This window comes from Equus asinus, chromosome 20 (genome assembly GCF_041296235.1).
Source record: "Equus asinus isolate D_3611 breed Donkey chromosome 20, EquAss-T2T_v2, whole genome shotgun sequence".
In the NCBI taxonomy this organism is placed as follows: domain Eukaryota; kingdom Metazoa; phylum Chordata; class Mammalia; order Perissodactyla; family Equidae; genus Equus; species Equus asinus.
The window spans coordinates 12,896,320-12,923,902 of NC_091809.1; the positions used below are offsets into that span (position 1 = coordinate 12,896,320).

Consider the following 27,583-nt stretch of genomic DNA (forward strand, 5'->3'; position numbering starts at 1 on the left):
TAAAACAGCGGACCGACCTCACAGAGTTTTGAGACGTTCAGTAGCTTCGGGCGGTCGTGTACCACATCCCTGACGTGCGTGTATGTGAGTGTCACAGTTTCCCTGCTCGTCAGTGTGGACGAACGTAAAATTCCAGCTGGGCAGAGGCGCTGGGGAGCTTGTGGGATGATGACTACGATCAAGAGACCGAGTGTGCTGTGTACTACGCAGCATCCCTGTCTCAGAAACAGGCAGCAGGGAGTGTCACTCTCAGTGACTGGGAAGGTCTCTGGGAAGGGTGGCTCTCAGCATGGCTGCAGCCCACCAGGATGCTGACCCTGGCAGCACTGGTTCTCGTTTGTCTTCGTTTCGTGAAGCGACTGGATCTGAGCTTTCAGTACTGTTTTTTTTTTTTTTTGAGGAAGATTAGCCCTGAGCTGACATTTGCTGCCAATCCTCCTCTTTTTGCTGAGGAAGACTGGCCCTGAGCTCACATCCGTGCCCATTTTCTTCTACTTTATATGTGGCACGCCTACCACAGCATGGCTTGACAAGCAGTGCCATGTCCACACCTGGGATCTGAACCGGTGAACCCCGGGCTGCTGAAGCAGAATGTGTGCACTTAACCGCTGTGCCACCGGGCCGCCTCCCCAGTGCTGCTTTTTACACTTCGCTTGGAAAGGATTTCAGACTGAGAGGGAGTTGCCAGGGTAGCCCAGGGTTCCTGTACCTCTCACTCCACTGCCTGCGGTACCAGGGTCCACCCAGGAATTCACGTTGGGACAGTGTTACTGACTCAGCCACTCCTCGTCCCTCTCTGCCACGGGATCCAGTCCAGGGTCACCATTGCGTTTAGTCATCGGGCCCCTGAGCTCCTCTGATCTGCAGCGGTCCTTCAGTCCTCCAGGAAAGGTGGCCTCTTTCCCGACCCGGACACTTTGAGAAGTGGTCAGCCGTTGGCAGAACGCCCCTTGATGTGGCCTTGTCTGGGGACCCTCCCCCTGGGGCTGAGGTTCTTCGCAGGAGTCCCACAGACGGGATGCTGTGCCCTCCTCGGTGCGGCGTGTCAGGAGGCCCCTGTCCATGCATCTTATTCCTGACGGTATTGACCTCGACCCCTGCTTAGGGTGGCGTCTTCTGAGTCCCTCCACCGTGAAATTCTTGCTTTTCTCTCTTATCCTGGGGGAGATACATGAGGCCGTCCAGGTGTCCTGGTCCTCAAAGTTTGGCGCATGAATTTTAGCATCTGGCGGCGGTTCTCGCCGGCACCGGTTGCCAGACCACTAGCCCAATAGTGCTTTCTGCTTCCCTCCTCCTCCCGCCCGTTCGCTGGGATTCTTCTGTAGGAGAACCTGCCTCTTCCCTCCACTTGTTTGTTTACACGTTTTTGTGTTGATATGGGCTCCTGGATATTTGCTTCCTTCTCTGGGTCGTAATCCAGCTGTCATCACCGTGTTACTCACGTTTGGCGTTGGCCATTGGGAGGGCCTTCAGGTTGCCTCCTGGGTCCTCGGCGTGCCTGCGTCCCTTTTGGGCACATGTTTACTGCCTGGCACACAGGCTGTCCAGGCTCATCTTGGGTTTTCTCTGCCCCAGCTCTGGAACCAGCCATTTCTCCGCGGAGCCTGGTTCCTTTGCAGAGCGTCGTGGAGCAGGGAATGAGCGCGGATGTGTACTAATGCAAACCTGCATTTTGGGAGGTTTACGCAAGGAGCTGTGTGCCTGCCCAGCGCCCCCGTTCCCGAGAGGGGCTGTCTCTCCCCAGGGATCCTTAGGAGGGGGACTTCCTGGGGTGTATGTTTTGTCAGCCGGGTGGGGGGTACCTCTGAGAGTCTCCCGGCACCTTAGTTCAGAATTTAGAAATCCTGCACGCCCACCCGCCCCCCGGGTTCCAGGTCCAGCCTGCAGGAGCCTGCGTGGCGCGAGTCCGTAACTGCTGACCCATGGCGGCCCCCCACCCTCGCCCTCGTTGGCACCGTTTGTGGCTCCGGGTGAAACTGCGCGTTCCTATCTGCCGCTCCCCGCTGGACTTCTGCTCTCCGCCTGTGCCCTCCTCTCTGCTCTTGGCCTGGAGGCTGCCCTTCTCGGCCTGGCTTCTCTTCACCCCCTTCCTCTCTCGAGTCACCCTGTGAATGCTGCCTACGTTTACCGCCTGCGTCCTGGGGGTCTTTGTCACAAGATGCCGCAGGCTGGGCAGCTTAAGCCTCAGACCTTAGTTCCTCACCGTCCTGGAGGCTGGAGTCCACCATCAGGGCCAGCAGGGTCGGTTCCTCGTGAGGACTCTCTTCCTGGCCTGCAGAAGGCCCCCCTCCCCGAGTCCTCATGTGGTGCAGAGCGAGCTCTAGTCTCTTCCTCTTCTTACAAGGACACTAATCCCATCGCGGGCCCCACCCCATGACCTCATCTAACCCGAATCACTCAGAGGCCCCGCACCATCCCACGGGGGCGGGGGTGGGGGGTCAGGGCTTCAGCATGAGAATTTGGGAGGCCACAAGCGTTCAGTCCGTAGCATCTCCTGTCTGACCGGGTAGCCTCCGTCAGCCCTGGGAGGGCTCTGTGTCAGCACCACTGCTCACTCTCTGGGTTTTGGAGTCTTTTGCTGGAGACGTGGCTCACTTGACTGGCCTGGGCCTCCTGCCTGTGCCGCCCCTGGCCTTGGCACAGTGCACTCTGCTTTGCGTTGCATTACGATGCTGCTCCCTGTCCTGTGGACCTTGGCTGTGGCCTGGCCCGTCCTCGGGTGCGGTTGGCGGGGCTTGCGTCCGCCGCCTCCCTGGAGCTCCCCGGGCAGGCAGCAGCCCATTGCTGTCGCCTGTGCTCCCCTTGCCAGGGCCTGCGCTCATCTGGGGCTGTGACATCTGACCCTGGATGTGCAGCCTGGCTTCTCCCTGCCGCCCCTGCGTGAGAGTCACTCGTTTCGTATCCCTTCTTGAACACTTGGGCCCGGCAGGTGCCCGCACCCCGCTCGCCCTCCACCCTCACCACCGCCCCCTGCGCCCCACTCCTGGGTGTGGCACCGCCCCGTGTGAGGCGCAACCTCGGCTCACACTCACAGGCTGCAGCCTTCTGTGCTCACCTGCCTGGCTTCTCTGCCTCTGGTTTCCTCCCGGACTGAGAGTTTTCTGGATGTTTGTTGATTTTGCACCATATCCCTTCTCCCCTCTATTCAGATCTCTGCTATCAGAGCCCTACTGTTAAAACAGACGGACAGGTGACAGACCTCCTGCCGTGCTCTGTCACCCCACGTTTGATGTCGTATCTCCACCATTTGTCCTTCTCTGCTTTTTAAAACTCTGCCCACACGTCACATTTGCTGTCCATGGTGGTTCCCATGTCACAGCCTCCGCTGCCTGTGTGTCCGCCCTGGCCGGGCTGGCCCTACTGTGTCCACTAACATAGTGCCTGTGAGGGGCCCTCTTGTGCAGCGTGCTTGTGTGACGGCCAGTCCTGAGTCTGTGTGGTCTGCACCAGCTGCCATCTTGTTCCACTTGCTTTGGCTTTGGGGACCATGTGTGAAGGGAGTGGCCTACTGCCCCCACCCCGGGCCCCAGAGTTGAGTGGAACCCCCAGGAAAGAAAGCAGCGCCCCGAAGATTGGGAAGCGGGTGCCCCCACCGTAGGACGTCTCCCTGCAGCCTGCTGGGTGGCTGGGAGGAGCACGCACGCGTCGCGGGGCCCGAGGCCCAGGCAGATCTCTGTCCTCTGTCTCCTGGGTGTTCAGGAGTCATCACTGTCCTCACTTCCCCAGGGGATTGGTGCAAACGTCCCTCCCCACCTCCAGCTGCAGCCCTGACCTAAGCAGAAGGCCAGGTCTGGAGCAGCGGCCAGTGAGCTCTACCCCCGAGCGGGTGGAGACGCGGCACGCAGACCTCCAGCTTCTTCAGGGCGGCGGTTCTCAGAGGGGCCTGGACCGGCGGCCTCCGCGTCCTCTGGGAGCTTGTTAGAAACGCAGCTTCCCAGGCCCCAGGACCCACTGAATCTGCCATTTCACGGGTGGGCCCCAGGAGCCTGCACTCTGACGAGCCCTGCAGGGGACCCTGATGCTTGTCAAGCCTGACACCTGCGGAATGTGACAGCTGGGACTCCCCACACCCGGCCCCGCCCCTCTGTGTGTCCCCTCCACATGCAGTCTGTACCTGGTGGTGCGGAGGACGTGAGGGTTGATGGCGTCTGGAAGAAGCAGGCCACGGGCCTCGTGCCCTCCCTGAGTTGGGGAGCTGAGCAGTAGCAGGAGGGGGAGAGGGTTTCACATCATCTCCAGGCGTGATGGTGACCCCCTGGGCCGTGTGCAGTTTAAGATGGCACAGCTGTACTTAGGGGCGTTTCCACATGGTCCCCGCGTGGAGGCACTGGTGAACCGTGTGCCCATCCCTAGCCTTCCCAGTTAGCCCCATTCCGAGAGACGGATTTTTACATGGCAGCACCTCTCAGCTGCTGCATGAGATGCTCCGACGCAACTAGCGAGAGGAGACTGACTCAGCAGGCGGGAGTTCCTGCCATGGGCCCGCGCTGGGCTGGGAGCGTGGCCGCGCTGGGGAAGGCGTGGGGGGTGTCCCTATGTAATGAGACGAGGGCTGGGTCGTACCCGGGGTTCCAGGGCTCCCGCACTGGGGGAGGCGTGTGGGGGGTGTCCCTGTGTAATGAGACGAGGGCTGGGTCGTACCGGGGGTTCCAGGGCTCCTGCGCTGGAGGAGAGGATGAGTGGGTGTGTGTGTGTTGCTCTGTAATGAGACGAGGGCTGCTCGTAAATCCAGGCTTCCTCCGGGCTGTTGTCAGTGCGACCTTTCCAGGTCGGCTTCTGGCTCTTGGGTCCCTCTGTTCTAAGGGCCAGTCGGGTGGTGAGAAGAGCCCCGGCCAGGGAGTCGTGAGAGCTTCTGAGTCATCGATGGTGACCAGGGCATCTTCAGTTACACGTCCCAGGACCGAGGGTGGAAACTGGCCAGTCCCTGAAAGGATCCTTCTGAGATCTCAGGAGGTGCAGTTGGAACATTTTTCTTCCTTTTCTGTTCTTAAAGCTTGGGAAAGCTCGATTCCATCTCGGCACAGAGGAGCCCCACTTCCCGGCCCCAGCGCTCTCCAGGCCTGCCTGCTTTGGTGCGCGGGCTCGGGCCTGGTGAGACGGCTGCGGGTCAGCCCAGCCTGCCAGCCCTGTGGGCTTGAGCACAGTCCCGTGTAAGGTGAGCGTGTCGCTGGGACTGGCTGCCTCGGGGCTCTGTGAGGACTGGGCGAGGGAGTGGAGTCCAGCGCCCACCCACGCCAGCCCCGCAGGGACCCCTCTGCGCTGTGGTCTTGGCTGTGCTCGCACGTGGCACACGCTCTCAGGAGCAGTCTCCCCAGAGTGAGCCCCCTTTCTGTAGCTTTATGGCAGTGACTTGAATCAGAAACGCCTGGTGAGGGGCATTTCTAGTGTCGCTCTCGAGTCCTCCGCTTCCTGTAAAATTCATTCCCGTGGGCCGCGCCCAAGTAGTTGATCAGCCTAACTCGAAATCTGTATTGGTTATCTATTGCTGTAACAAATCGACCCAACATTTAGCAGCTTAAAACAACACACGATTATTACTCCCACGGTTTCCGAGGGTCAGGGATCTGGGAGCAGACTCGATGGTTCTGGGTGGTTCTGGCTTGGCGTCTCCTACGAGGTTGCAGTCAACACACAGGCCGGCCGGGCTGCCTCGTCTGAGGGCTGGACTGGGGCTGCAGGAGCCGCTTCCAGGATGGCTCCCTCGCACGGCTGCTGGCGGGAGGCCCCTCGCCATGGGGCCTCTCCAGAGGACTGCTCCTAGAGAGAGAGTGATTCAGGAGGGAGAAGCGCTGGGAGTTCAGACTCACTGCCCTGAGCACCCCCGTGGCTGCTTTTCTCCTGTGTGCTTTGCTGTGTGAGTCTGATCGTCTCTTCCGTGGACCTTGCGACACAGCCTGGCGTCTTCTGTGCTTTTGCAGGGCCAGTGGGTGCCGGAGCCGAGACCGTATGTCTGGGTCTCAGTAAACGTTGTCGACCAGCAACAGAGTGGGTTAGTCGTGTGAGTGTCTTATAAACGCACTGTTTTCCTGCTGGGGTGGGGCCTTTAAATGATAGACGACACTTATGCCTGTGGGTTCTTGTTAACAGCTTTTTCGAGTTCTAATTCACATACCATACAACTCATTTAGAGTGTGCAATGCACCGGTTTGTAGTGTATTCACAGAATTGTGCAACCATCACTACTGTCAATCTGAGAACATTCCGTCACCCAAAAGAAACCCTATCTCCCATAGCAGTCACCCCCACCCCCTCTCAGCCCCTGGCCCCACGAGCCCGCTCTCTGTCTGTGGATCTGCCTGTTCTGGACGTTTCACGTCCATGGGATCACACACTGTGTGTCCTTCTGTGTCTGCTGCTCCCCCTGAGCGTCGTGTGTTCAGGTCCATCCACGTGTGGCTGTGTCAGGGCCTCGCTCTTCTTCACGGCTGCGTCGTGCTCCAGCCTGTGGATATGCTGTATTTACTTATCCATTCGTCTGTTGATGGATATTTGGATTGTTCTCACTTTTTGGCTCTTGTGAATCGTGCTGCTTGAACATTCACGTACAGGCTTGTGTGTGGACGTACGTTCTCGTTTCTTTTGGGTGGACACCTGGGGTGGAGTTGCTGGGTCGTGCGGAAACTCTGTTTATCCGTTTGAGGAAGCGTCAGACTGTTTCCACAGCGGCCGCACCTTTCTACATCCCCACCAGGCGGGGCCAGAGGTGCCCGTTTCTCCACAGCCTTGCTGACCCTTGTCATTGTCCGTCTTTTTTTTTTTCAAGATTGGCCCTGAGCTAACATCTGTTGCCAATCTTCTTTTTTTTCCTTTTTCTCCCCAAATCCCCCAGTACATAGTCGTATATTCTAGTTGTGGGTCCTTCTAGTTGTGGCATGTGGCGCGCCGCCTCGGCATGGCCTGATGAGCGGTGCCATGTCCATGACCAGGATCCAAATCAGGGAAACCCTGGGCCGCTGAAGTGGAGCGTGAACTTAGCCACTGGGCCACGGGGCCGGCCCCCCATCCGTGATTCTGGCTGTCCTGGCGGTTTCGCTTTGCATCCTTCCTGGCTCAGGAGCTCGAGCGTCTTTCCATGTCCCTATTGGCCACTGGAATGTTCTCTTTGTATCACTGTCAGTTCAGTTCCTTTGCCCGTGTTTAAATGAGCTTATTTGTCCTTTTGTTATTGAGTTGTCACAGTTCTTCATGTATAATAGATACAGATCTTTTCCCAAATAGACGATTTGCAAAACTTTTCTCTCATTTTGAGGTTTTTCTTTCCACTTTCTCCATGATGTTCTTTGAAGCATAAAAGATGTTTGATTGTGACAGAGCCCGACTTCCCTGCTTTCTCCCCTGGAGTTTGAAGGGCTTGCTCCAGGGGTGGGCACGTGCCCTCCAGGCAGGGGCCCCGATCGCTCTCCTCTCCTCCCTCCATGCTCCTCACCGGGGCAGCAGGCGCCGCGGCATCTCCTGGACTCGCTTCCCACCTTGGTTCCCAGCCTCGCAGGAGCCGTGGCACCTGCGGCAGGTTGGCGCAGGTGTCTCCATCTGCAAAACGGGCTGGTGCTCGGGAGGACCGCTGGCTGCGTACGTACGTGGAGGGACCGGCACCGTCTGAGCTCAGTGGAGGTGTCACATTACCGCCAGTGTGTCACCCACTCTCCCAAGCACCGTGGATCCAGCCACCTGCTGCTGTTGACATTGGGCCTTGAACCTGCCTGGTGCCGGATGGCGGGTGTGGACCTAGAGAGTAGACGGCTGAGCTCATGGGCGAGCTCGGTAGTTGCGGCGCCCTGAACTCGGTGCATGCAGTAGACCTGTGTTGAGGACGGTGCTGGCGGGGGTGCATGTTGGTGCTCCTTGGTTTGGCCTCCTGGACAAGCGGTCGGAGCCTCAGGAGTTGTGGTTTCTTTTTTTTTTTTTTTTAAAGATTGGCAACTGAGCTAACAACTGTTGCCAATCTTCTTTTTTTTAATTACTTTTTCTCCCCAAATCCCCCCAGTACATAGTTGTATATCTTAGTTGTGGGTCCTTCTAGTTGTGGCATGTGGGATGTCACCTCAGCATGGCCTGACGAGCGGTGCCATGTCCACGCCCAGGATCTGAACCGGTGAAACCCTGGGCTACCAAAGCTGGAGCACATGAACTTAACCACTTGGCCACGGAGCCGGCCCCCACGGAGTTGTGGTTTCTTTCTTGTTTACAAACACTCTGGTTGTCACCACACCATCTCCTTGTCCTTGTGGTGGATTTGCAGAAATGACCGGGAGGTGCCGTGAGGCCTTGTCGGGCCTCGGGAGGCGGCCCGTCAGTCCCTCTGATGCTCGGATCAGAGGAGTCAGGCTTTGATGATGCGCAGGTGTGCAGATGTGTCTGCATTGAGCAGACTAGCGTTTCCCTGGGGGTGTCGCCCGGCTCCTCCCTCCTGACCATTTGTGGTGGGTGCTGTTACGTTAGCCAGATGACCCTCCCAGGACCTGGAGAGGGTCGTGTAGGCTGGAACAGCCCATGGGCAAAGCCCAGGCCCCGTGTCAGAGGTCCAGGGTGCCTGCCATCTCCATGTCGCCCTTGAAGAAGCCAGGGGTTCTGGGTGCTGGGCCGGGGACTCCTGTGCCTGCTGCCTGCGGCCACCTCTCCTTTTTGCCACTTCCTGTTTTTCCTCTCAGACCTTTTGAACTCGGGCTGAGGCTGTCCCCCTTGCCCAGCAGAGCTGGCCTGGTGCCTTCTGACACTTCCCACGAGGTGTTGGGGCCACTCGTTCCCATCAGGGCCCCCAGCCGGAGTTTCTGACTGAGAAGGGGGTGCTGGCACTGCCGCTCAGGAGCCCCCAGGTTGGGAACCACTGGTCTGCGAGGCTGTCCCCTACGCTGGCCCGTGTCCACTCCCTCCCGCCCCCCCACCTTCTCCAATGACAGGAGGCCCAGTAATATTTGGGCCTTGATCCTGAGTAAACTGGAGGATATTATTAAGAACACTAACAGGTTGGTTTTTCCTTTGCCTTGAAAAATAAGGGTTGGCGTAGAAGGCCACGTAGTGTGTGGTTCCATTTATATGAAATATCCAGAACAGGCGCATCTACAGAGACAGAGGGTGGGCTCGTGGTGGTCAGGGGCTTGTGGGGATGGGGAGTGACTGCTGTTGGGGACGGGGTGATGAGGGTGTTCTGGAATTAGTGCGATGGTTGCACACCTCCGTCCTAAAGCCACTGAATTGCGTGCTGAGACAGGTGTGCTCCATCCTGCATGGATTGTGTTTCGACAGAGCTGTCACTAAAGGAAGGCGGCCTCGGACTCCAGGGTACTTGAAGAGCCGTTTGGATGCCGTCACTCAGCACTGGACCGTGCGGGGCACTGTCCTAGGCCCTCCCGGGCGTTGCCGGCCGGGCCCCAGGCGTCTCTGCCCGCGGTCGCTGTCCTGTGGAGCGGGGGACGTGTGGGCTGGGCTGAGGGGCGCAGTCACTGCGACAGAGCGGCCGTTGGCATCTTTGGGCGTGAACTGCTCGCTGCTGGCTCCGAGCCCGTCCTCTCTGGTGACCCACCCTGCTCTCCCCGGGGATGAGCCTTCACTGGTGCGGAAGGCACCTCCGAGAAGGACGCAGGCAGAGAGAGGCCGCCAGGCACCTCACCCTGGTTTCTGTGAGGTCTTGGGTCGGCTGGCTGCCGAGACCCTGGTGAAAGGCCTGGAGCGACCCCTGAGCTCCCTCTTTGAGGAAGAAGCCAGGGCGAGCCCCCCGCGGTGGGCACAGCGGGCGCCCTGCAGGATCAGTGGCGGTGGGAGGTGTCTGCGTCTGGGCGGCAGGACCACCACACGCCTCTCCCGGTGGTGTGGTCGTGTTACTGGTTTCCCCGTTTACAGATGGGGAAGGGTAAGCGGGGGCCAGAGTGGTTCAGTAGCTCAAAGCCAAGCCTGTGGCGTCCGGGCTGCAGGAGCGCCCGGCAGAAGTGCTGGTGGGGTGCGGGTGAGGAGTCAGCAGGGGCTGGGGGCAAGCTGGGGAGACGAGGGGGCGGGCAGAGGCACCATCCCAGGCCGCTTTCCTGCTGCCTGCTGGGGAAGGAGCACGCCACAGGCGCAGGCCCTCCCCGAGGCCAGCTCGTCCTGCGTGGGCAGGGGGCCCAGCCAGCACCCCAGTGCCATGGGCAGGCTCTCTGGTAGGGCCTGCCTGTGTGGGGAGCGGGGAGTGAAGAGATGGGGAGGCCAGGGGCTGCTGCGACTGCCTCCTCTGGTCCCTGAGCCCGGGACTGCTGACCCGCCATCACCGGAGGGTGGAGGGACCGCTGGGCTGCTCTCAACCCTGTGCCCTTGTCTTTCAGGACAAGCACCACGATGCTGCTCACGAGATCATCGAGACCATCCGGTGAGTGCGCGTGCGAGCCTGCTGGGCTGGGCCTGTGGTGGGGGGGGGCTCGTGGGGGCGCGCCTCGAGGGGGCTAACCTTCCTGAGTTCCCAGCAGCCCCCAGCCCTCCTGTGCAGGGGCCCAAGGATCCAGGGCCACCCCCCTGCTCTCTCAGGGACTCGGGCTTAGGGTCCCGCTTTCATCCCGCTCTGCCCTGCTCCTCTCGTGATCCGTGTCCGCATCCCGAGAAGACTGGGGAAGCTGCTACCACTTGGTGGGAGGAGTGCAAGTCGTCTGGGTGTGACTTGCGCCGGGTCTTGGTGTTTCCCTGAGCCTCGGCTTCCCGTGGAAGGGGGTGGAAACCCTGGGCTGGCAGGGTCTTGGGGGACCCCTCCCCGCTTCCCCTCCTCCCCTCTCCCCGTGCTTCCTTCTCTCTTCCCGTTGGGTTTGTTGCTGATTCAGCCCCCGCTGGTGGGCCTCGGCGCCTGTCTGCGGCCCGTTCCGTGAGTGTGCAGAGAAGGGCGCAGGGCGTGTGGGCTGGCGACCCTGACAGGGGCCAGGAGGGAGGCCGCCCGCCCTCGGTTTCTCGTGGGCTTTCTGCCTGTGCTGGACTCAAGGGCCTGGAACGAGCATGGGGGCCACCATGGCCGCTGTGCGGACTTCTCCCAGCTTCAGGGCTTTAGATATTCCATGGTCGGAAACGCCGAGCTTCTTCATCACCCGCAGTAAAGCCGTGTGTGTGCGTGTGTGTGTGCGTGTGTGTGTGTGTGGCCGTGGCCTCTTGCTCTGTCCCTTAAAATCCCTAACTGCGTAGCCACTGCCAGGGCCACACACCATGCTGTCCTCACGGAGCTGCAGCGGCCGGCGGCAGGGCCCGGCGGTGGTACCTTGTGAAAGAGTCAGGACGTGGGCCCCTCCGTGATGTGAGTCCTCGTCCTGCCGCCTGGTTGCGGGGACCATACCCAGGGCTCCCTGAGCCTGTTGGTTTGCTCTTCAGGCTGAGCTGTGCCTCCCTGCCAGGTCGTTTCGGGGTCAGGAGACAGAATTTGTGTGAATCTCACTGGCTGGGCCTGAACCCACTCAGCAGTGTTGTCGGGTGGCTTGCTCGCGTAGGTTAAAGAACTGCTGTTGGGAGTGGGAGCGTCGTGGCTGAGATGAAGGGCCCTGCGCCGGCCGCCTGCGCTGGCGTCCGCGCCCCAGAGTGCGTGCTCCAGTGGGCGGTCCTCTGTCTCCCGTCTGCGAAGTGGGGTCTGGCCCTGCAGCGTGGGTGTCGGGACTGGTGTGGCAGCTGGGGAGCCAGCCCTGGGCCTGGAGTCTCCTGTTGGCCTGGGCCTCTCCCGCGCTGGCAGTGGCTGGCGATCCGCAGGCCCAAGCCTCATCTTCTGGGCCTCAGAACAGCTTCCTTCTTCCGTCTCGTCCCCGCGGATGAGTCCTGCTCGTTGGCAGAGCTGCTCCCTTCCCTCAGTTAGTCCTGTCTGTCATCGTCTTAGAATGGAGAATTTCTGTCACACGCGGAGGTGGACGGAGGGTGGAAGGAGCTCTTGAAGCCGTCGTCCAGGCTGACGGTCCCCAGCCCGTGGCCCCTCAGTTCCGTCTGTCCCTCCATCTGCTTTCCTCAGTCACGTGTTGGTGTTTTCACACATGCAGTTGAGGTACAACTGGAGGGCAAGGGGCAGCACATCCCAGCGTGACCGTTGTGGGATCCACACGTCCATGCAAGGCAGGCGCAGTGACAGTACCTCCATCGCCCCCTCCCTTCCTCCGTCCTCTGGAGTCCGTCTCCCTCCACTCCCGTCTCCAGGCAGCCCCTGGTCCTCTGTCCACCACTGGGGTGTCTTGGCATTTTCTAGAATTTTGCCTACATGGACTTGCACAGTATGTGCTTTTTCCCTTTTTTTTTGCCTGATTTCCTTCACTCGGCACACGTCTTGAGATTCACCCTGTGGGGTGGGGGAGTAGTTTTCCTTTCTGTCACCGAGGTGTGTTCTGCTGTGGGGTGGACCACGGCTGATGGGCGTGTCTGGGTGGGTTTCGACTTTGGCGCTTATGAGCGAGGCTGCTGTAAACGTTCCCAGGGCGTTTGTGCGGACACCCTTCCTTTGCTTTGGGTAAATCTCTGGGTGTGTGGCAGCTATTTCTCAGGGGAACTGCCCCAAAGTTTGCGAAGGCGGCCCCACGCTGCGCCCCCACGGCGGTGCGGTAGCGTCCGCACGGCGGGTGATGGGGATGGCGTTGGTTTGGTTTTTTCCTGTTCTATTTTGAGCCGTGTGGTGGTGTCTCATTGTGGTTTGAACGTGCAGTTTCCTCATGGCTAATGGTGTCCATCATCTTTTGCCCATTTTAAAAATCAGTCCTTTGGTTTTGAATGGTGGGCGTTCTTTCTGTGTTGCGGGCGCCGGCCTGTCTCAGGTGTGTGTGCGCACGTGTTTTCTCCAGTTGGTGGCTTCGCGTTCTTAACAGTGGCTTTCGAGGAGCAGATGTTTTAAATTTTGATAAAAGTGCAACTGACCGACTTTTTCTTTCTTTTATAGTTTTTGTTTTTTTGCATCCTAAGAAATATATGCCTGGCCCGAAGTCACAAAGATTTTCTCCTACGTTTTCTAGAAGTTTTATACTTCAGGCTTTACCTTTACGCCCTTTCATCCATTGTGAGTGGATTTTAACGTGGGGTGCGAGGTGATGTTCAAGTTCACTGCTTTGCATGTGGATGTCCGGTGGTTCCAGCACCATTTCTTGGTGAGACTGTCCCTTCTCTGTGGAATTTCTTTGTCATCTTTGTGAGCAATCACCTGACAGCGTACGAGTTGGCCTATTTCTGGCCTCCGTTCGGGTCCAGTGGTCCGTGTCTGTCCTTTGGCCAGTACAAAGCCCGTGTCGCGGGCGCCTTGTCGTAAGCTCTGGGCCTGGGCAGAGGACGTCCCCCACCTTGGCTCCCCTCTAAACACCGCTTTGGTTGCTCCACCTCCTTTGCGTCTCCGTATGCATTTTAGAATCAGCTCGTGGGTTTTTGTGTAACTTGTGAGCAATGGTGTTGGCTCATGGGTCATTCCGATGGCGCTGGCTCATGGGTCATTCTGGAGAGCTTTGCCGTCCACGCTGAGTCTTGCGGTCCGTGACCGTGGGCCCTGCCCCCGAGTTTAGGCCCACCAGCGTTGCTCGCAGCCACGCTCTGCTGCTCCACGGGGGTCTTTGGTTAGATTTACTCCGACATACTTAATGCTTTTGGCACTACTATAAATGGGATTGCGTGTTAAATCTTATTTTCCAATTGCCTGCTGCTCGTCAAGAAACACACGCTTGATGTTCGTGTGTTAACCCTGACCTTGTGCTGAACTCACTGATGCCGGTAGTAGTTCTGTGGATTTCCTGGGACTCGCTGTGGAAATACTTGTATCACCCGGAAGTAGGGGCGGTTTCACTTCTTTCTTTCCGGTCTTTGTGATTTTGTTTCTTTTTCTTGACCTGATTGAATTGTCTGGGACCTTCGCCCCAATTTTGCAGAGAAGCGGTGACAGCTGGCGTCGGTCTCTTGCCGTTGAGATGATGACCCTGTGTGGATTTGAGATGTTCCCGACTGTGCCTGATGTTTTCCTAGGTGTGACGGTGGCGTTGTCGTTATGTTAAAAGTCCTTAACTTTGGGGGCCGGTCCAGTGGCGCAGCAGTTAAGTGCGCACGTTCCACTTCGGTGGCCTGAGTTTGCTGGTTCTGATCCTGGGTGCGGACATGGCACTGCTCATCGAGCCATGCTGTGGCAGGCGTCCCACATATAAAGTAGAGGAGGATGGGCACGGATGTGAGCTCAGGGCCAGTCTTCCTCAGAGAAAAGAGGAAGGTTGGCAGCAGTTAGCTCAGGGCTAATCTTCTTCTTTAAAAAAAAAAGTCCTTAGCTTTTATAGAGGCATGCGGAATAAAGTGGATGAAATGATGTCGAGTCTGTGGTCTGCTTCTGAATGAGAAGGAATGGGTGCAGGAAAAGCATTGCACCAAGGGTATCTGTTCCTGATACCAGCTCCCGCACAGCGAGGGCACATGGGTTCCATGTGTCTTACCGTGTGTGACATTGACCCTGGTCCCCTGGTTAACATGGTGTCTGCCAGGTTTCTCCAAGGGAAAGTTACTGTTTCCTCCTTTTTAATCAGTAAATATTTTGAGGAAATACTTGGACACAATGCACATCGCATTTCTCCTCGGACTCGTGCCCCCGGTTTCAGCATCCAGAGGGAGTCTGACCCGCAGCGCCCAGTTCTGGGGCCTCCCGAGGAGATCATCCATCGCCCTCGTTCTCCGCACGGCCGCTAGTTGGGACTCTGCTGTCGGGAGGAGCGTGTCCTTCGTAGGTGTGTGTTTCACCCGGTGCGCTGGAGCCCAGCCTCACCGTCGTTCGCTCTGTGACTCGGACCGCCCCCTGCTGGCCGTGGGGGCTCTCAGTCTGTGCCGAGCCCCTCTGGCTTGCCCCTGCCTGTTCTGAGCACCCCCTCACTTTCTGGAACCACACGGTGCTCGCCAGTCGTCTGGACTCTCCTGCGTCCCAGCCTTAGAATGAGCCGCTTCTCCGAGGAGCTCTAGTTCCTTTCCCCGGAGACGGTTTTGCTGTCTTTCTGAGGTGGGCTTGTTTGTCTTCTCCTCACCGAGCTGCGGGAATTGGTGGCGTGGCGCGTTGTGGCGGTGAGTGCCGAGTGGGGCGCCGTCCTGCCTGGCTGTGGCTCCGTGCGGTTTTCAGGGCACCTGGATGAGTGCGAGTTTCCAGCTTGTCAGCTCGTTCTTGGATGGTCAGCCGTCTGGGTCCCGTCCAGGAAATCTTTGCCTGCCCGAGTCACAAACCTGTTCTCTTGTTTTCCCCAGGAAGCTCAGTGGGTTTAGCTTTTACGTTCAGGATTAAGATCAACTGTGAATTAATTTTTGTTTATGTCAAATGGGGGTTTACGTTTACGGGGGTTAAGGTTCATTTTTTTTCCAGCTGACGTTCAGTTGTTCCTGCTTCCTGTGTCGTAGAGTCTGTTTTCCCCATCCTGCCGTGGTGCTTTGGTGAAAAGTCAGTTGTGGACATGTTGGCCTCTCTCTGGAGTCCGTTCTGTACCGTCGATCTGTCTGTCTCTCTGCGCCAACGCCACACTCTCCTGGTTACTGTCGGTTTACAGCAGGTCTCAAAACCAGGTCGTGTGACTCTCCCCACGGTGTCTTTGTGAAGATCCTTTTGGCCTTCTAGGTTCTCCGCCTTTGCGCGTCACTTTTAGAATCAGCTTGTCTGTTTCTCCAAAAAAGCCGGCTGGCAGTCACCCCGCGTTTCCAGCGCAGTTTGAGGGGGTTTAAGAACATTGGGTCTTCCATTCCATGAACATAGTACATTTCTTTCTTTTCTTTTTTCTTTTTCTTTAATACAAGTTAATCTTTAATTAAATATAATATGAAAAGTTTTTAGCTTTTCTCAGCAATGTTTTATAGTTTTCAGCATAGAAATCTTTCGCTAAAATTGTCCCTGAGTGTTGATATTTTAATGCTACTTTGAGTGGCATTTAAAAAGTTTCTCTTTTGAGTTCTTTGTTGGGAGTATGTATAAACAGAGTAATTTTTGCACGTTGACCTTGCGTCCTGCGGCCTTGCTGCGGTCACGCAGATTCTGGTAGCTTCTCTGTAAACTCCTCAGGGTCATCGACGTCTTGAGTCGTGTTCTGCGAGTTGAGACTCTCGGCTTCTTCCTGTCTGGTCTTCATGGCGTTCCTTTGTTTTCCGTGCCCCGTGGCGCTGGCCAGGACCTCCGGCGCGGTGTGGAGGGGAAGTGGGGACCGCAGTGTCCCCGCCTGTGCCTGCTGTTCTGGGAGTGCTGGGTCTGGCGCCGCCACTTTGCTGTTGGCTGCAGGGTTGTGGTTCGGTACCGTCGGGTCTCCGGACGGAGCCACGGAGAACTGGCCATCGAGAAGCGCTGGGAGAAGAGGTGCGTGCGCTGTCTGCGAGGGTGGAGAACGCCCTGACGCATCACGGCACAGCCACTCCGGGACCCTGGGGTCTGAGGGAGCGTGAAGGAGATGCCACCTGGAGGCAGGTGCTCCCCAGCTGGAACCTGGTGGCTGAGTTTGGACAGGTCTCGCGGGGTGGGGGCCTGGACCTCTGAGGGGTCCCTGGGGTCTGTGTGTTTGGGGCGACGACTTTGTCTTATGAGGCTTGGTCTTTCTCTGGTTTGGCGTCGGGGTAATGTGGCCTCAAGAAACTGAGAAGGACGAGTGTTGTTTCTTCTCAGCCGTTGGTGGCACTCGCCGTGGGGCCCCTGGGCCAGGCGGCTGCTCCGTGGGCGGGTGTTGACGAGGGGGTGAAGCGCTTCCTGGGGACGGCGCTCGCCTGGTGCGCCCCCTTGCCTTGGGCCAGCCCTCCGAGGAAGGAGTTCGGCCAGCTCATCGAAGCTCGCGGATCCATTCGTGCTGTTTGTCACTGTGTCTCTTGTCTGCTTTTCGTTCTGTGAGGTCGGAGCGATGACGCCCCCTCCTGAGGTTTTCGGGGTCGTGTCAGGATCCAGTGAGCGCCGCCCCTGGGCTTGGGGGGACGCGTTTTCCTGTGTCTTCATCTGTTGGTTGCCCTCCTCGTTTCCTGCAGTGTGTTCGTTGAGGAAGCCCCGTTGTTGGTTTTGGGATTAGTTAATTCTTCGAGTGAGAGTCCCCTTTGACCTCTGGCCCGCATGTTGCTGCTCACACTCGCTCATTTGAGCCGATGGGTTTCCTAGACCCTGAAACGTGTAAACCAGTTTCGCTCCCAGTAGCCAGCGCTGTGTGAACTTGAAGCTGCGTAAAGTCTGTGATTCGCTACCGCCGCGTCAGCTTTCCAGCATTTGCTTTGAAGTCCTGCCTCCCTTCTCTCTTTCACGTTTTGAGTTGAGTCGTGAGGATGTTTTGTTTTTATATTTGGGAGTAAACGGTGTTTAGGGAAGTTGAGAGTTAAAAAATAGAGTGTTAATAACGTCCTCGCCGCTGTCTCTGCTCTTATGTTTCAGATGGGTGTGTGAAGAAATCCCAGATCTCAAGCTTGCCATGGAGAACTATGTTTTAATCGACTACGACACCAAAAGGTGAGTGCGACTCTGCCCAGGCTGCTCCTCCACTGGGGCCAGCCGGCGCTTTGTAGGGACACAGCCTCAAATTAGTTCTTCTTCGATGGTGCAAGCTGATCTGAAATTTCCTTTTAGAGTTGGCTGTACCCTCCACGAAGTTATTTTGGTAGGAAATGTTTATCAAATATTGGCGGAGGCTGTCAGAGTGAGGACGTAATTGGAAACGCCACACTGCGGAAACTGGAATTGGCATGTGTGAATTACCTCGAGCTAGTCGTCGCTGTCTTCGCGGCCGAGACTGCCAGCAGCCCGCGTTCCTGCCAGGAGCCATGCCGCTGGGCTGGCCTGCCGAGTGCCGGGCTCTGGCCAGCCTCGTCTAGGCCTCTCTCGGGTTTGGTCAGTAACCGGGTGCCCAGCCCCTTGGCTGCTTCTGGCCGTTTCCTGCAGGCACATCCTGGATCTCAGAGGAGAGTCCTGTGGGTGGAGGAGGGCGAGGCCTCCTCTGGAATGCCTGCCTGGAACTTTTTGTTTTTCTTTGAGGAGGAAGGACGACATTCCACACTCGTGCCTGTTTTAGCTCTTGGCAGGCTCCACGTCGGCCCGGCAGTCTTCCCTGAGGGACTGTGTCGTCTGTGGGCTTAAGTAGCTCGCTCTTGAGAAGAACACAGCCCAGAGGCCCCTGCAGCCACCACAGGCCCCGGCCCCCGGCGCCCTTGACTGGATCTCCGGGTTCACTTCTGTGTTGGGAGGACTTCTTGGGCTGCGGGTCAGCATCTCCAGCCTCAGTCAGCCCCTGGCCCTGTCCCCTCACCTACTGCCCTCCTTTCTGCTAACTAAGCGGCACCCGATGTTTTAAAAAGAAGGGACCGGTGCTCACTCGTCTCTGGAGCACTCGGACCCCTGGAGTGTCAGGTGGCTCCCCCACCGGTGTCAGGTGGCGCGGGCTCATCGTCAGCACTGATGCGTGCTGGGCACCTGAGCGAGACCCCTCTTGCCCAGGGAGAGGGTGCGTGGGTGCTGAGCGTTAGTCCCTTGGGCATTAGTCCCGCGGCCAGTGAGGCCTTAATGACAGAATGGTTGCCGTGTGCCTGGCCTGGAGGCCGGGGTGTGTAGAGATGCTTTTCCTACAATGCTTGCAGGTAGGGGTTTGATGTTCGTCCCTCAATATTCAGTCGGCTTGGAAAAGACCGGAAGGATATAGAGGCTGGAGAGGTCAGTGGGAGGCCTGTGCGAGTTTGGGGTCAGGCACGTGGTGGGAGATCCTTGTTTCTCTCTTAAGCAAGGTGACGGCAGGGCCAGCCCAGAGGTCCACGCTCAGCCTGTTGGCCAGGGTGTGGGGCCAGGCCCCGAGCCCACGTCTGCTCACCTTGCGGGAGGGAGTCTCCTCCAGGGCCCGTCAGGCGGGAGCGGGTCCCAGTTGTGAGGTCGGAGGAGAGCTGTGAAATCTGGAATACGTGAAATCAAACCGCGCGATGGAGCACTTGCTCTTCCCTGAGGGCCGTGTGAGGACACGTGAGCCGGAGATCTCGGGCCTGGCGTTTACGTCATCCTTTTGCTTTGCAAATTCGGAGACCAGGGCCAGACAGGGACAGAGTGGCACTCAGACACTGGGCTCGGGGTGTTAGCGCTGGGCCTGGAGCCGACGCACGGTCCTGTGCTCCTTGGGACCCTGCCTGGCCCACCGCTCCACTGGGGAGACGGCCTGAGCCCCGTCGCACCCCCGCGTCACCCCTGGGGGTTTCCGCTGTCCTCACACCGGCACTCTCTCAAGGTGGGGCGTTCTCGTGTGTTATCTATTTGTTGCCATTCGTTCTCTGAGAATGCATCAGGCTTCCGTGGCCTCTGCTCTTTGCTGCTCTCGAACTCTAGCTTTTTCAACTGCAGCTGCCATTCAAGGGAGGTGTGGAGCTGTCACGTGGGCGCTGGTCTCACTGGGGTCCGGTTACTTCTGTTAGAAACGGAAGGGCACCTAAACTCTCTAGGGCCAAGGGTGAGGGACGGGTGGACAGCAAAGGTGCAGCTGGGGAGAGGGGCTGGTGGGTTTGGGAGCTCAGGGACCCCGTGAAGCAGCTGTCAGTCCCCATCTCCCTGTGTGCGGAGGAGCCCATTATTCAGCTGGTGTCGCTGAGCATCTCCCAGGCTCCTGGTGTCTCATGCGGGGAGGAAGCGTCCTTGTTGCTGTGCGTGCAGGTGGCGTAGAGAGAGCCCCTGAGTGACGCTGCCTTCTGTACAGCACAGACACTTGGTGCGGGGTCCCTGCTCGGCACTGTGGATTTCAGGGCCCAGCTCCCTCTCTGGGGGGCCGTCCTGGGTGCGGTGGGGGGTGAGCAGCATCCCTGCCCCATCCACTTGATGCCAGAAGCACCCCCAGTGTGACAACCACAGTTGTCCCCAGACATGGCCCAGTGTCCCCTGGGGGGCAGAATAACCCTTCCCCCCAAGGTAGGGGATTGCACTGAAAAGGAACACCTAAAATCAAACTGATGGTGTTTGGGAGAATCTAGTTTTCTTAGAAACTCCCAGCAGCTCTCTGCCCCGCAGTCTGCAGTCTGCCATGCCCCGCTCACCTCCATGGAAGCGCAGGGACTTCTGGCACGTTAGTGACAGCGATGCTGCGCGGAGGGGTGCTGCCCTGCCTTCTGCAGGGTCTGGCTGTTGGGCATCGTCCTCTGTGGTCCATCAGGCCGGGGATCCCTTTCGGCCTGCGCTGGCCCTCCCGGCCGGCCAAGGGAGGGCTGAGGGTGGAGGTCGTCCCCATGGGGAAGGGAGGACCCTGTGCCCGCCACCCGCCTGCACACCGCCTGCCGTGCCGTGTGAATGGCTGTGAGGCCCCTCTTCTCCACCAGCGCCTGCAGGGCACGCCTGTGACCTCTGTGTGACCTGAGCCCTCGAAGCACAGGTTGCGGCCTCATGGCCCCCACGTGGCTCTCCTCAGTGCCCTGTGCCCCCTGCCCACTCACCGGGGGCTGTCCCCCGTGCTGCCCGCAAGGCTTGTTCTGAGCTCGGCAGTGACCAGCGCCTCTCCCTTGCCTTTTTCAGCTTTGAAAGCATGCAGAGGCTCTGTGACAAGTACAACCGGGCCATCGACAGCATCCACCAGCTGGTAGGTGGCCTTTGCCCTCCCCTCAGGCCCATCTCCTTGGCTGGGACCCCTGTGTTGTGATTCGCAACCCTGCTCCCGTCCCGTCACCTGGCAGTTTTAACGACGTGCCTCTGGACCCCTCCAGATGGCCCTGGCATGCCGGCCCGCAGAGCGCCCTGGGGTTCAGTGTGTGTCGTGGGCGGGGCACTGCTGGCCGCCAGTGTGGGGTGTCCAGGGAGCTGCTGCCAGGACCGAGGGGGTCTGTTCTCAGCAGGTGTGTCCCGTGTCATTGTCTCCCTTCCCCCGTGTGTGCCGTGGCCTAGCCTTCCGGGGGCTTCTCTCACCTCCAGCCGGCCCCCTTGGGGCACTCTGGGCATGGGAGGCCTGGGGCTCTGCTCATGCCCGGACAGGCCTTGGCATGCAGAGAACAGCGAGAGCAGGGCAGCTGGGAAGGCCGTTCCCCACAGAGGGCCCGCTGCCACTGGTGTGAGGGTGTGAGGGCTCCCCTCTTGGACAGCGCGGGTCCCTGGAGTGGGCCAGCTCTCAGGCAGGCCCCTTGCCTTCCTCAGCGGCGGGTGGGGAAGGTGACACTTGGTTGAGTGTGTTAGGGCCCTCCTGTGCGAGGGCCTGGAGCTCCCAGAGAAGCCCTGGGTGTCAGCTGTGTGGCTTCCACCCGTCCACCTCTGCTCGGAGTGTCCCATCGGTTTTGTCCTCAGGAGGAGGCCAGGCCTGAGGCCCTGGGGCTGACCTGTGCCGTCTCCAGCCTCCTGCACAATGGTGGCCTGTCCCGGGCTGTGCCTCTCTTGGCTGAGAAAGCCCCCCAGCAGCTGTCCCAGCCCCTGTCACAGGGCTGCAGGGGGCTGAAGTGCCGTGGCCGTGAATCTGAGGGGGTGTGGCGATGTTGGTGAGCTGCGTCTTAGACGGTCTGAGCCCGTGAAGGGCTGAGAGCAAGCCTCGGGGTACCTTCCTTGAGGCTGGGCCCTGAGAGGTTAGCACTGTTCTCAGGGACGCCCCAGGACTGGGACCCCTCCTGGGAGCCCTGGATGGCCCAGGGAGGGCCGGCGAGCGTCAGGCACGGGGTGACTCCTTACTCGGGCTGGCGTGTGCAAGTGGGTGAGGGGCCGGCTGTAGCCCCTGAGGCAGGTGGGGTCGCAGCTGTGGGCCCAACATCAGAGCTGCGGGGGGCTGGCTCCGGCCCTGCTCTTGGCCGGTCTCTTCTCCCGAGGAGATTTGCAGGCCAAGGCCGCCATCTGAGGCCAGGGTTCTGCAGGCAATGAGGCTAACAGGCCCTGTGATCTAGGGAGGCAGCGGCCCATGCGGGTGCCTGGGCAGGGCGCCGGCACAGACGCCTGGTGGCTTCCCAGGACCAGCTCTCTTTGCTTTGACAGGAAGTAGGGTTTGGGGCTGGGGAGCCGCCCTGTCTACTAAGGGCTTGAGCAGGCCCTGGCGGTCTCCCTCCCCGGCTGCAGAAGAGAACTGGGAGGAGCTGTGCATGCACACACATGCGCACACGCATGTGCACACCCACATGCGCACCCCCACATGTGCACACCCCACATGCACACCCCCACATGTACACACCCCCACATGTGCACACACCCACATGCACACCCCCACATGCACACACCCCCACATGTGCACACCCCACATGTGCACACCCCCACATGTGCACACACCCACATGTGCACACACCCACATGGACACACCCCCACATGCACACCCCCATATGTACACACACCCACATGCACACCCCCATATGTACACACACCCACATGCGCACACCCACATGCACACACCCACATGCGCACACACCCACATGCGCACACACCCACATGCACACACCCACATGCACACACCCACATGCACACACCCACATGCGCACACCCACATGCACACCCCCACATGTACACACACCCACATGTGCACACACCCACATGCACACACCCCCACATGTACACACACCCACATGTACACACCCACATGTGCACACACCCACATGCACACACCCACATGTGCACACACCCACATGCGCACACCCCCACATGTACACACACCCACATGTGCACACACCCACATGCACACACCCACATGTACACACACCCACATGTGCACACACCCACATGCACACACCCACATGTACACACACCCACATGTACACACCCACATGTGCACACACCCACATGTACACACACCCACATGTACACACCCACATGTGCACACCCACATGTACACACCCACATGTACACACCCACATGCACACACCCACATGTACACACACCCACATGTACACACCCACATGTGCACACCCACATGTACACACCCACATGTACACACCCACATGTGCACACCCACATGTACACACCCACATGTACACACCCACATGCACACACCCACATGCGCACACACCCACATGCACACACCCACATGTGCACACACCCACATGCGCACACCCACATGCGCACACCCACATGCACACACCCACATGCGCACACCCACATGTGCACACCCCCACACGCGCACACCCCCACATGTGCACACCCCACATGTGCACACCCCCACATGTGCACACACCCACATGGACACACCCCCACTTGCACACCCCCATATGTACACACACCCACATGCACACACCCACATGCGCACACACCCACATGCGCACACACCCACATGCGCACACCCACATGCGCACACACCCACATGCACACCCCCACATGTACACACACCCACATGTGCACACACCCACATGCACACACCCACATGCACACACCCACATGCACACACCCACATGCACACACCCACATGCGCACACCCACATGCGCACACCCCCACATGCACACACCCACATGCGCACACCCACATGCGCACACACCCACATGCACACACCCACATGCACACACCCACATGCGCACACCCACATGCGCACACCCCCACATGCACACCCCCACATGTACACACACCCACATGTGCACACACCCACATGCACACACCCACATGTACACACACCCACATGCACACCCCCACATGTACACACCCCCACATGTACACACCCACATGTACACACACCCACATGTGCACACACCCACATGTACACACCCCCACATGCACACCCCCACATGCGCACACCCCCACATGCGCACACACCCACATGTGCACACACCCACATGCGCACACCCCCACATGCGCACACCCCCACATGTGCACACACCCACATGCGCACACCCACATGTGCACACCCCCACATGTGCACACACCCACATGTGCACACACCCACATGTCCACACACCCACATGCGCACCCCCACATGCACACCCCCACGTGCACACCCCCACATGCACACACCCACATGTGCTTATACACACGTGCACATTCGCACACATGCGGGCACACACATGCATTCGCACGTGTGCATATTCACGTGTGCATCTGTACACATGCAGTGCACACACACAGCACACACGCGTGCGCGCACTTTCCTTCCCAGGAGGCAGCAGTAAGACGCGTTGGGTGGGACGGTCTCCGGGTGGCTGGCCGCATGTGTGACGCGTCCGGGCTCTCTGCTGTCCTAGTGGAAGGGGACCACGCAGCCCATGAAGCTGAACACGCGGCCGTCCAACGGGCTCCTGCGGCACCTGCTGCAGCAGGTGTACAACCACTCGGTGACCGACCCTGAGAAGCTCAACAACTACGAGCCCTTCTCCCCGGAGGTGTACGGCGAGACCTCCTTTGACCTGGTGGCGCAGATGATCGACGAGATCAAGATGACCGAGGATGACCTATTCGTGGACCTGGGCAGCGGTGAGTGTGGCAGACCCTGCCCTCCAGGCCTGCGCTTCCGTGGTGGGGCCGGCCCATCTGGTCGCAGGGCCGGGTAGCTGAGGGCGGGGCTCCCTGGCCCTCCCCTCCCCCCCCAGACCCGGCCCCGCGTGGAGAGGAAGTAGCTCCCACGCAACAGGCCCTGAAGCAAGCCCCTCCTTCCCGTGCCCGGAAACCCGGGGTCTACACTGCCCCCGCTCTGCTGCTGCTGCTCAGCCAGTCTGTGAGCCAGGCCCGCGGGCCCCCTGGGGCTCATTGCCAGAACCTGCAGCGGCAGCCAGGCCCGCGCCCCGCCGCCTGGTGCTGGCAGCCCTCACGCTGAGCTCCTGGCCCGCCCCTCCCTGCCGCCGCTCAGCTCTGCTCAGCGGGGAGGCCCGGTTCTCTGTGCTCCTGAAGGCCCCCTTCTCCCGCCCCTTCTCTCGTTGCAAGACGCGCTCCTGTTCCTGGGGCGTGCTCCTGGCTCTGGGTAGAGGCGGCCCCCATGACATGAGGGACCTGCCCTGCCCACCTTGCCCACACTGCCCCGCCCTGACCAGCACTCTGCCTTTTTGTGATGGGACGTCCTGGTCCCCGTGGGAAACTGTCCACTGAGTGAGCACTTGGGCTGCTGGGCTCCTGATGGACATGGTCGAGGTGACAGCCGATGGTGTGGCCGCCTGTCGGACCGTTGACCGCTCCATCGGGAGCCCATGCACAGCTCTCCTCTGGGGTATCTGCTGCCCCAACGTGACCTTGTTTTGCCATGAGACCCTCACACTTAGGGACTCGGAAGTCCTGTGTTAGCCAGGCCCGGCCTCAGCGCTGGAAGCCAGGCCCTGTGGACAGGGACACTGACGCCTTCCTGGGTGGAGCCGTCACTGCGTTAAGGCTTAACCGAGTGCGCAGTCCATGTTTTCCTGAGTGTGCAGTGCAGGTCCGTCATCTTGACGGCTGTCCGCGTGTCTGTGTGTTGGAAGGTGTGTGTTTTGAGCGGCGCTGTCCTCTGCGCACAGCTACTGCCCTTCTCTCCTGTGCCCTGCAGTGGTCGCACGGCCTCTCACTGTGGCCTCGCCGTCCACGCCGTGTCTCTGAGTGGCGTGTGTGGTGGTGGTTTGCACACCTCCTGTTTAGCAGGGAGGTCAGGGCTCTGAGAGCTGGTTGAAGTGCAGAGCTGCCCTGGCGGGCGTGAGGCTGAATTAGAGGGGGGGTGGCGTGGACACGCTGGTGCCCCAGCCTCCTGCCTGGGACCCAACCCACTGGGCGTGTGGGAGTATTGGCCTGCTCACTGGCTGCGCTGACACCACCAGGCAGCATGTCCGGAGACCCCGTTTCTGGCTGCCGGGGCTCTCCTGCCACCTCTGCAGCCCGCGTCAGAGCCCAGGCGATGCTGAGCAGCGGCGGATGGGCGTGCTCAGGTGCCTTTGGCCGTGCTCAGCCGTGGTGCGCTGCAGTGGTGCTGTGGGGGGATGTGGGATGGAGGGAGCCTTCCTGGGCCAAGAGGGTCGCATGGAGCCTGGTCTGTGTCTGGACAGAGAATGCCGAGCAGGGCCCGGAGACCAAAAATGGATTCCAGTTGCAGGAGCCTTGGTGTGGTGTCCGCTGATGATGAAATGTAACTGAGACAGCTGTCCCCTCGGGGGGCTCAGCTCACGGCCTGGGTCATCTGAGTAGGCCCAGCGACCTCGGAGAGTGCTGGTGCACCTTCGTGGAGACCCCATGGCCTCAGCCTGGTGACCGTGGTGGCGGGGTGCGGCTGTGGTGTGGGTGTCCCTGCCCCCCAGGTAGTCCGTGCCCTTGTCACCGTGCCACAGCTCTGACAGCCCATCTCCCCCTCTCTGCAGGAGTGGGCCAGGTCGTACTGCAGGTCGCTGCTGCCACCAACTGCAAACATCACTATGGCGTCGAGAAAGCCGACATCCCAGCCAAGTACGCAGAGGTGAGCGGGTCTGGGGTGCGGGCCTGTGTTTGCGTTTGTGTCTCTTTTGTTTCAGACCTTTGTTGGCGTGGCCCCCGGGGCCGGGGGGAGGTGTGTGTGGGGACATCGAGAGGGAAGGACGGTCCGGGGTGGGTGCCCCGAGGCTCCCTGGTCCCCGTGCACATTTGGGCCCCTCTCCATGTGTTTCCAGAGGCCGTCCCGGCTGTGTCCCTCTTGGTGCTGCCCACGAAGGGCTGCAGCCTCGTTCCCTCAGGGCAGGCCTGCCTTCTCCACACGCACCGTTGGGTCAGCTGGGTCCCCGTTGCGCCAGCGTCTGCCTGAGTGGGGATAGCGGGGTTTGGGGGGTGGATGTGGCTGAGCAGGGTCTCGTCCCCGCGGAGCCTGGGGTTCGGGCGTCTGGTGGACTCGAGTTCCCTTGAGGTCGGGAACCTTTTCAGGCCCCACAGTCTGCCCTCCCCTGGGCCCCCCAGTGCCGTCCCGTGCCTGCTCTCAAAGGGGTTGTGCCGGGGGGTGGCAAGCCAGCAGTCCCAGCTTATCCGATTCCATAGAGCGGAAGGGTGGTGAGGCGGGGAGGGCCACAGGGAGCCGCAGACAGACCACCCAGGTATGTTGAGGGGCCCTTCTTTGTCCTCCTGGCAGTCCCAGGTGTCTGACGGCTTGTCCGATTTCATTCCCTTGCAGACCATGGACCGAGAGTTCAGGAAGTGGATGAAATGGTATGGAAAAAAGCATGCAGAATACACAGTGAGTGCCATCGCTCCATGCCCGCGGCTAACGGTCCAGCCCGAGTCCTCTGTGCTTCCTCCCCTGACCCGCCGTCCTCCTCTCCCCCTGGGCCGCCCTCGCCGCCCGTCCTAGCGCCGGTATGGCCTGGCAGTGCCGAGCCGCCCACGGTGTTGGGGCAGGAGGCCCGCTTGGCTCCCTCCAGGAGTCCCTGGGACGGGCAGCTCTGCGCGCCCTGAAGTCCCCTCGCCCCTGTTTCTTTTCCACGCTTTCTTGGCCACCCTCGTCGTCCTTTCTCGGGACCGCCTTGGGGAGGCATGCAGCTGCTGCCCTACGCTCGGAGAACAGAGGTGGCACGTGTGCCGTTTCTTTCTCAGCCCTCGGCTGCACAAGGTTACTCAGCCACCATGTGTCCCTGGTCCCCACCGAGGTCTTGGGGGCCCCTGGGGCTGTTTAGGCGTAGCCCCTCCTTTGGTGTCATACACCTGTGCAGAGATGGTGTGAGGCTAGGCAGTGTGGTTGGGGTGACACGGTCTTTTCCCCGTCCCCTTGCTGGCTGAGTGGCGTGGTTCTCTTGCTTGCCTTCCCAGGAGCGTGTGACCCCGCCAACGAGTCCTTTTTCCTGGCAAATGTTGGATTGGGGCAGTATGCTCCATGGGCTGTCTCAGCTGCCGGCCTCCCCCTGGCCCTCGGTCTG

General features: G+C 59.7%; 1 protein-coding gene across 5 annotated transcripts in view; it reads left to right on the forward strand.

Annotated features, from left to right (window-relative positions):
- DOT1L (DOT1 like histone lysine methyltransferase) overlaps positions 1-27,583 on the forward strand; it is a 68,510-nt gene that overhangs the window by 6,375 nt on the left and 34,552 nt on the right. For 4 of the 5 annotated variants that reach the window (XM_070491664.1, XM_044752594.2, XM_070491666.1 and 1 more), the window contains exons 2-7: positions 10,293-10,336; positions 17,297-17,371; positions 20,393-20,456; positions 24,002-24,230; positions 26,069-26,163; positions 26,845-26,907. In XM_070491664.1, coding sequence (XP_070347765.1) covers positions 10,293-10,336; positions 17,297-17,371; positions 20,393-20,456; positions 24,002-24,230; positions 26,069-26,163; positions 26,845-26,907 — 570 coding nt within the window. The remainder of the gene's footprint in view (positions 1-10,292; positions 10,337-17,296; positions 17,372-20,392; positions 20,457-24,001; positions 24,231-26,068; positions 26,164-26,844; positions 26,908-27,583) is intronic. The other variant, XM_070491665.1, reaches the window with a different exon arrangement.